Source organism: Cornus florida, unplaced genomic scaffold (genome assembly GCF_030987335.1).
Source record: "Cornus florida cultivar Cherokee Brave unplaced genomic scaffold, ASM3098733v1 CherokeeBrave_3.0.0_Hap2_Chr06, whole genome shotgun sequence".
NCBI lineage: Eukaryota > Viridiplantae > Streptophyta > Magnoliopsida > Cornales > Cornaceae > Cornus > Cornus florida.
In genome coordinates, this window is record NW_026775576.1 from 72,039,860 (window position 1) to 72,048,986 (window position 9,127).

The following is a 9,127-nucleotide window of genomic DNA, read 5'->3' on the forward strand; positions in this document are numbered from 1 at the left end:
ATGACGTCATACCAACTATGCAATTTTAAAGAGGTGAATCCTTTAAACGAGGTTGAAGTCATACCAAGCAAAAGTGTTACCCTGTCTTCACTCTAGTACTACATTGAACCTTTTCACAACCATACCTTTTAAGAACAGTGAAAATTGTAAATGCACATCATCAATCTTATTGAATGGCTTGTAAACAATGAATGTTGTGTTTAGAAACACCAAATTAGTATTTTGAAATTAAAATTAGAGAAAATTTACATTGAATTTTAAACTAAATTTACTCAAATTTCAAATTTACTGTATCAATTTGCTGCTTCACCCGAACATAGCTAAAGCGTTCTTGAACATCTTATGAAAAATTTTCTTATGATTTAGCGCGTTCTTGAACATCTTATGAAATTTTTTCTTATGATTTAGCACCACCACCCCTAACTTTTTGAGTACTTCACAATCAAGGTGACATTCATGAGAGCCATTGCAACAAGAAAATTTTAATTGCTCCGAATTCAGTAACAACATGATATCACGCACTAATTATATACGGACATATAAGTAAGAAAATATCTATTTTGATGTGTCAATGAATAATTAGTGGGTGATACCATATAATCACTATATTCGGAAGAATTAAGTTTTTCTTTATCTTAATAAATTCATTAAAAAAAAAATAGCACATTAGAATAGGACAACCCCACTCTCTCATTCGGACCTTGGGCTCTGGAGTATCATGGCTCAAAAATTAACCAATAAATTTCACCTCCCTTTTCTAAAATTTGTGAATATCTCACGTAGACCTCACGCATGTTTCATAATTTCATTTATAATGTCCAACTTAATAACGATGGTGTGTTATTTTAGTATTTTATAACTTTTGTTTATGAAAGATCTGCTGTCATTTTAGGCTTTAAAATAGTAAAAGACTAATTATATGAGTAGATTTTATTTATTCTCGTCCTATGCCTAGCAATAAGGAAGATTCTGTTACATAAATCATAACTTTATAAGAAACAAATTACAAAACATAAAAAGGTCCACGTGGAATTTTTTTTTTTTTTTTTTTTTGGATGATAAAACAAACGCATACATACATACTTTTTTGCCCAAGCCCGAGTTCAAATCCCTCCCTCCTTTAAAGACGAGGAGGTTATGGGCCCAAGGCCCTTTGGTGGTCCACGTGGAATGCTAACATACCTCACGAGGAGAGGTAAGTGAATGTACCCGATAAATCCTCTCCTAACCTGAATCCGAAGTACGGTTAGACCATACCTTTATCCAGTCGGAGCCTCCTTACGGGTTTTTGCCCGCGTCAGCCACCCGCCAAATATATAGTTACGACTGAGCAGTGCAGTGAAATCCCGAACATGGAGTCGTTACCGTACGCCGACGTCGATTTCAGCTTGAGAGCTCTGGCCGGTCGGGCAGAGGGTTTCGGCCGCTTTGCCATCGGCGGCCTCCACGGACCACTCTATTACGTCACTACTTTGGCCGGTTCTCTCCCTTTCTCTCTCTTTACATGTCTTTGTCCTTGTCGCCTTTTAGGGCTAGGTTTAGCTTTCCATTTCAATGTTTCAGTATATATATGTCAATATGTGTGTGTGTGCATATAACACGTTGACACCCAATGTAAATTTGTGGATGTGTTTATGCGGAAAAAGGAAAGAAAAAGGTTTTTGTGGATGATGATGTTTTTTTGGATGCACAAAAGAAATGAATAATTGAATTATTTAATTTTTGTTTATATGATTTTCCATTTACCGATGTCCTCATAAGAAGTGCTATTTGTGTGTTTGGCAATAATGATACTTGTATGTAAAGTGTATCCTCAATTTAGGGCACATCTAAAAAAATTCTTACTATGTTCATTATTGTCAACATGTAATTTTGTGATTATTTTTTTGATAGTTTTTTAGCAATTAACATTTATTTATGGTAATTGGGAGGAATAGGAAGTGGACTGCTTGTGCAGTCAAATCTGTTTTTTTGGATTGCCATAGGCATCTATTACTTTCAATCCTGATAGTGATAATCTGGGAAGCTTATGTGTTGGTTTTGGTAATATTGCATGGCTTTAAGAAGGTTTTCGGATTTATATATTAAGTTTGTGTGATGTATTCAATGCCCATGTTTCTGTTTGTAGATGATGGGCCAGGTTCACTTCGGGAAGGATGTCGCAAGAAAGAACCACTGTGGATTGTGTTTGAAATTTCAGGCACAATTCATCTGTCATCTTACTTGAATGTGTCATCTTATAAGACAATTGATGGTCGTGGCCAGCGGATAAAACTCATGGATAAAGGCTTAAGACTGAAGGACTGCGAACACATAATTATATGCAACCTGGAGTTTGAAGGTGGTAGAGGGCATGATGTTGACGGCATTCAAATCAAACCAAATTCTAGGCACATATGGATAGACCGTTGTAGCCTGCGTGATTATGATGATGGACTTATAGATATAACACGACAAAGCACAGATATTACAGTTTCTAGGTTGGTCAATGCTCGCACATTCCACAATTTAATTGACTATTGCGAGTAAATGATGGATTGTGATGATTTCTTTCACTTTTTGCACCAGGTGTAACTTTACACAACATGACAAGACAATGCTCATCGGAGCAGACCCCTCTCACATTGGCGACAGATGCATAAGAGTGACCATTCACCATTGTTTCTTCAATGGTACACGTCAAAGACACCCTCGTGTTAGATTTGGAAAAGTTCATCTGTACAACAATTACACCAGAAATTGGGGCATATACGCCATCTGTGCTAGTGTAGAGTCACAGGTAAATGATGATTTGGTTCTTTCTTATGTGGATGGACCATTGTGGTGATTCTAACTACAGGATATCTTTTACTTTTTTCCTTTTGTTTCTATTAGATATACTCTCAATGCAACATCTATGAAGCAGGACAGAAGAAGAAAACTTTTGAATATTACACAGAAAAGGTAAATTGACTTTTGCTTTTTGTTACATAGCTCAAGATTTGTGTGGTCATTTTCATCTTTTGTTTGACTTACAGACTGTGTAGATGTGATAATAAAACTTATGTGGACAAATTTCATATTCAATTTTGTTGTCATATCAGCTGAATTTCATTTCTAGACTGGACAAGAAACATAATTTACATGGTATACTGGACCTATGTTGTAAAACAACTGTATACTTTAGTTAGTGACTCTTGCTCTATATGAGTCAATGCAATTTCGCAATGGGAAATTCTGCCACTTGACTGCCCATCTCAGCTACAAATTAGCATTGAATCAGAATTTTAAGTTATTTTGGATGTAAATATTGAAGATTTAATGGAGGAAAATCTTTCAGTAATCGATGTTGTTTCCTATTATTGAAGATTTGGTGTTACTAGAGGAATCGGTGAAGAAAAATCCTCATTGTTTCCTATTTTCTAATTCTTTCCATTCTCATAATTTCTTCTCCTATATTAAGGAGTCTCCACCATTGTATTATATATGAACTGAGAGAGTATTATAAAAGTGATGTAACCCTTCGAGCTCTTTGTGCTGTGGATGTAGGCACTAGTGCCTGAACCACGTAATATTTGTGTTCTACTTGTTTTATTTATTTCTTTGCTTCCGTTTTATGCTTTACAACATGGTATCAGAGTCTAATTTCTCTTCCTAGGTTCGGACCCCTATTTTGGGGTATTCCCTTAGCATCTGAAATGTTGCTAAGGGTTTCTTGGTGCTATTTGTGACTTGTATGAGCTGCCGGTTTGTTCGGCAGTAATGTTCTTCTTCTTTGCCGTGTCTTCGGCAGTTTTTATCAACTTGTTGGGGCTGCCGGTATGTTCGATAACATTGTCCTCGCCTTTGCCGTGTCTCCGGCAGTTTTTGTTGACTTATTTGGGTTGTCGGTGTGTTCAGTAGCATTGTTCTTGGTCTTCTCTCCTCTTTTCATCATTCACACTTGTTGTTACTCGTCATCTCAATGGCAAGTTGGGCATTCACCCTCCAACTTGAGGGAGAGTATTGAAGATTTAATGGAGGAAAATCTTTCAGTAATTGATGTTGTTTCCTATTATTGAAAATTTGGTGTTACTAGAGGAATCGGTGGAGAAAAATCCTCATTGTTTCCTATTTTCTAATTCTTTCCATTCTCATAATTTCTTCTCCTATATAAAGGAGCCTCCACCATTGTATTATATATGAATTGAGAGAGTATTATAAAAGTGATGTAGTCCTTCGGACTCTTCGTGCCATGGATGTAGGCCCTTGTGGCTGAATCACGTAATATCTGTGTTCTACTTGTTTTATTTATCTTTTCGCTCCCGTTTTATGCTTTACAACAGTAAATGACTTAAAAATTAGATTAAATCTTCTCCCAACTGTATGAGTTGGCTGCACAAACACTGATTTTGTTCACACCGCCTTAACTTCTCAATTAAATGATAAGAAGTCAGGTTCTTTTACTTCTCCATCCTACAATTTTCAAGGTTTCTTGTTGTTCTAGAGCCTTCAATGTAAATCACATTTCTTTTCAGTGGCACAGGATTTTTTGCATTTCTTAGTTGTCACTGTGCAATCTTTGCTACTTTCTCTCATCTTTCACTGTCACCCCAAGTTGTGCTACTTATCAATATCTATCTACATACACAGGAATTTTTTTATTACCTTTTCTTGCATACTAAAATCTATCTCATCATTTTTATTTGTGTATTACATAGTGCTTTTTGTTTGTTTTAATAATTTCAATTTAAATAACGAAGTTTATATTTCAATTTCTTTTGAGAATTCTTCCTTCAGTTAGATGTGTTGTTCTGTAATACCGCAAGGTTCCACTCCTGTTAATCCATATAGTTGGTGATGTTCTATTTTCAATTTTAAGCCTTTGTCACTACCATGATTAGATATTATCTCAAGTAGAGAGAAGCTATCAGTTGGTTTTTAACTTGGTAGAGCCTTAGAAACACCTTATTCTAGGTAAAAAATTTGATATGTGAATGAAAACATTTAGGCATTTTCTAGGAAAGTAGGTTGAGGATACCCTTAAATTTTCCCCTCTACTGCTAATATCTTTAGTCTGTTCCAAAAAATGCTGTAGGGTAGCTTTGAGTAGTGGTAAGACTGTAAGAAGTGCTGGCTTATCAGTCAGCTACATTTTTTAAAATTTGTTTATTTATTTTTTAGTTGTGTCGCCAAACTACAAAATGGTGGATCCATCATAGCCTGGTTTTAGTCCATGTAGCCTCGATCAGTGACCAGAAAATGTTACAACCAAATGACGTGAAGTTTCAAGTTGAAGGTGTTTGATCAATAACAAATATAAAAACCATTTAATCTTTTGGTCCACTAAGTATAGTCATTTCACAGCTTAAGGTTAATTTTGGTAATTAAATGCTATTGTAAGGTTAACAAAGTTATTTCACATGGAGGGATGGACATTTTGGTCGGATCATGTATTTTTTTAGATGGAATTAACGGTTTTTTGGATGGAGTGGAGTATTTGTAGCAAGTGAACAAACGTTAAGGGAACACGATGCAAGATTTTTGAAAAGTTTCAGCACTGTGTAATTAGAGCAAACCTCAGGGAGGTCAACTTATTTAACCCTATTACACTTACTGTGTAATTAGAGCAAATCTCAGGGGAGGTCAACTTATTTAACCCTATTACATAAGTGCTTCCTATGGATAATTTTGTAAAGAGGTAAAAGCTGGTATTATTTTCTGATTACTTGGCCTCTCCAAATTTTCTAATGCAGAAGTATATGCTGATTATATTGTATTATGGGTCCAGTTTAATGGTACTCCAATCTTACTGACTGATGACATAAATTGTTACTATTGCTGGTTGTGACGGTTTCTAGGCAGCAGATAAGGAAGTGGCAAAGTCTGGCTTGATAAGGTCTGAAGGGGACCTGTTCCTGACTGGAGCCCGAGCACACTTGTTAACAGGGACTGGTGAAGAATGCATGTTCCATCCCAGTGAATATTATCCAACATGGACAGTTGAAGCTGCCTCCGATTCTCTCAGAACTATTCTCCAGATCTGTACAGGTTGGCAATCCATACCAAGACCAGCAGAGCAGATAATGGTTGCATAGCACTCGAACAATAACACCTCCTGGACGTACATGTTCTACAATGTAAATCTCTCAGCTCATAATTGTCCTGCAGACTTGGAAAGGTTAGATGCAGACGTTATCATGTCAACAAATGATGAATTTATACCATCAGAAGCGGTGAAAACAAAATAAAAAATATCAGGCCCATCTGGTGTTCGAAACACAGCCTTGATTTCTGCCATTAAAAAAATAATAATAAATAAATAAAATAAAATAAATTATTACGTGATGGCAGAAATCAGGGTGTTGTTTGGGACACCAGATGGACATTTTTTAATTGTGTTCTCACTGTTTCTGATGGTATAAATTCGTTCTTTTGATATTAGGATCTCACGGCTCCAACATTATGCTGCTGATATTAATATTATTATCTCATATGATCTATATTATGAGATTCAGAGCTTTCTTGATGGTTATCAATTGTGGCATTCTATATTTTTGTCTCTCCAGTTTCTTAATATATAAAATTGATTATTTTCTTCTTTTCAGTGGTCCTTTTACCTACTTTCTATTTAAGCTCGTGACGTTACTTGGAAAGTGGATTGCACAAATTTTCTTATCGACTCTTATAGGCCTCTAATTTAATTCAAATTAAGCCTGTTTACTCCTTTAAATTATTTTCCGAGATTTAAAACTAGGCTAAGTAAAAACAATGAACCACGTTGATGATAGATAACAGTTTGAAATAATTACTAGTGTTTTCTTTCCCTGCATAACAACCCACTGGCTTCTATACAGAAAGAGATGTAATTAACTCCAAAAGAAAAGGAGTATATGGATATGAAATTTGAAACATAGCTGAAGTACTGCCCATGAAAACTGTAAACCTTGGTGTCTTATTGTATTGTAACACCTAGGGAATACATCGTGATACACGCGAATGTGATGACGAGAATGATGACGACGAACTCCTACTCCCTGAAATGGAAGTTCCATGGAACAAATCTGACAAATAATTCCCCAAATTATCTGGCGAATACCTCACCAACACCTCAATACTCTTCTCCCCACTCAAAGTCAGCAAGTATGTATCATAAAACCCGGTATATGCAGGCACAAGCTTATTTGCAATTGATACTTTTATCTCATCCCTTAGCTTCCTCTCTGGTACAACCCATGATGTCTGTTTCCGATATGCCTCATCAAAAGCTGAATTGAATTGGATAAAACACATCTTCACTGTCTCCGGTGACATTGCTGTAGTTAAATTTTCTGGGAGGGACTGATACACCTTACTCCATGCCATTGTTTCATAATTTGCTGCATACAGCTTCACCTTGTTTTCATGCTTTAAAACCCAGTAATCGCCTAGCAGGTACTTGAGGTTGGTTGTGCGGACCTTCTCAATAATGAATTGAAGATTGTTGGCGAGAAAGAGATATGTCAAAGCTATGTCATTGTAGAGCTCGGCTTTGCTGTCAAGTTTGCAAAGAAGAACAAGTATGATCCAGGCGAGACGTAAGGACATGGATGATGTCGGATTCTCATCACAATTTGGACTGTCGAAATACGACTCCGGCAGCGGTGATTGTGTCAGCGATGTTGAATCGGCGATAATGTCAGTGAGGACCCCACTACAATTGGCAAGTAAAGATATGTAATTCATCACAGATACTGTCAGCGGATGAATTCCGCCACCTGGAATCGCTGTTTTCAACGAGTTCTTTTGGATCGATGACTCAAATTCCAATAGAGTTGTTCTGACCGCATCACCAAGTTTAAGGTATGAGTTGTTAGCTTGTAATTTAACTTTGGAGATGGATTCAAATGAGAAGACTGATTCAATCTCCAGCCAGAGATCAGAGATTGAATCGTACAAGTCTATAAGCCTGAAAAGTTTCTCTGGTGATCTTTTACTCTTCGATACAAGTTCTGGAAACTTGAATAAATTGATAGCTCCTTCTTTCACTATGTGGCTGAAACAGGATTCTCTGATCAAATCGGATGCAGAAAACACATGATCGCAGAGAAACTTTTCGCCGTGGAAGAGTGTTTTCATGGCGATCTTCACCACATTCAGCCAATTCTTGGTGTGCTTCTCCAGGACGTCTGAGTTCATCTTGTTGACTTTGGAAGAGCTGTACCTTTCAATCCCAAGACGGTACAGTGCTTCATCGACAATCGACTTTCGAATGATTGTATATATCTTCACACACTCTTTGCCATAACCAGAGCTGATCATACAATAAGCAATTGATTTAAGATCAGACATGGCAAGCTCTGAGAGCCGTTCAACCTCAGATATCGATTCACTTGCTGTCTGAACCTCCTCATCTGATCCAACATCAGCTTCATCATCAGAGTTGCTCGATCGTGACTGTCCTGACATGCGTGATGATCGGCTAGAAACTGATTCAGGTTCGAGATACTGGCGATTGACTGTCAAGAGCTGATAAAACTCCTTCTCGAGGCGTTTCATGGCTATTTGCATCAACCTTTGCGGGAGTGAGAGCTTGTCAGAACCTGAATCCTCTGAGATCAAGAAATGCATGGTCCTTCGCAGGTCCTTGACGCATTTGAGGAACGCTTTGGCTTCTTTCCGGTTATCTTGAAAAAGATAAACGAATTTATGGTATGAAGCAGAGTTCGGATCCCATTTCATGATCATGGTCTCGGCGTTTTTGATGTTCTCTTCCATCATGGCTTCAGATAAGGTGTGGAGAGGTGAGGAAGGAATTTTAGGTACTGGAAACGAAGAAGAGAACGAAGAGAGTGAACTCGAGGTTTTAGAGAAAGAGAATGGAGTGGGTACTCGTTGGTGGGTCATCGGCGATATCTCTCTTTTAGGGTTTTCAATAACTCCCATTTTAAGTTATCTGATGCACAAGAGAACTCAAAGATTGCAGAGTTCTTTGTGAATATTGGTGAGAGTTTGTGGGGCTGAGTTTAAATAGAGGAGGGAAAGCTGTAGTTTCCATTAGGGGAAGCGAGAGTTGACTTGGCATGTGGGACCTTATAGTGATTGACTGACTGACTCAGTTAGCTGTATACATGTCAGGTTAAATGGATGATTACGTGTAGTATTGGACGATTGACAATGACGATCAAAA

General features: G+C 37.3%; 2 protein-coding genes across 3 annotated transcripts; one reads left to right on the forward strand and one right to left on the reverse strand.

Annotated features, from left to right (window-relative positions):
* Positions 1-1,175: 1,175 nt before the first annotated feature.
* On the forward strand, positions 1,176-7,458 carry LOC132312001 (probable pectate lyase 4). 2 transcript variants are annotated; one of them, XR_009483148.1, is made up of 6 exons: positions 1,176-1,479; positions 2,129-2,480; positions 2,569-2,779; positions 2,875-2,943; positions 5,820-6,139; positions 7,393-7,458. XR_009483148.1 is itself a non-coding variant. In XM_059810204.1 (5 exons), the coding sequence occupies exons 1-5, from the start codon at positions 1,353-1,355 to the stop codon at positions 6,054-6,056; spliced, it is 996 nt and encodes a 331-aa protein (XP_059666187.1). In that variant the 5' UTR covers positions 1,176-1,352; the 3' UTR covers positions 6,057-6,565. The 2 variants fall into 2 exon arrangements, 1 of the variants encoding a protein (XP_059666187.1); XM_059810204.1 differs by lacking the exon at positions 7,393-7,458 and having other exon boundaries at positions 5,820-6,565.
* On the reverse strand, positions 6,680-9,127 carry LOC132311999 (exocyst complex component EXO70H1-like). Its single transcript, XM_059810203.1, has one exon. It carries the CDS (start codon positions 8,881-8,883, stop codon positions 6,931-6,933), a length of 1,953 nt encoding a protein of 650 aa, XP_059666186.1. The 5' UTR covers positions 8,884-9,127; the 3' UTR covers positions 6,680-6,930.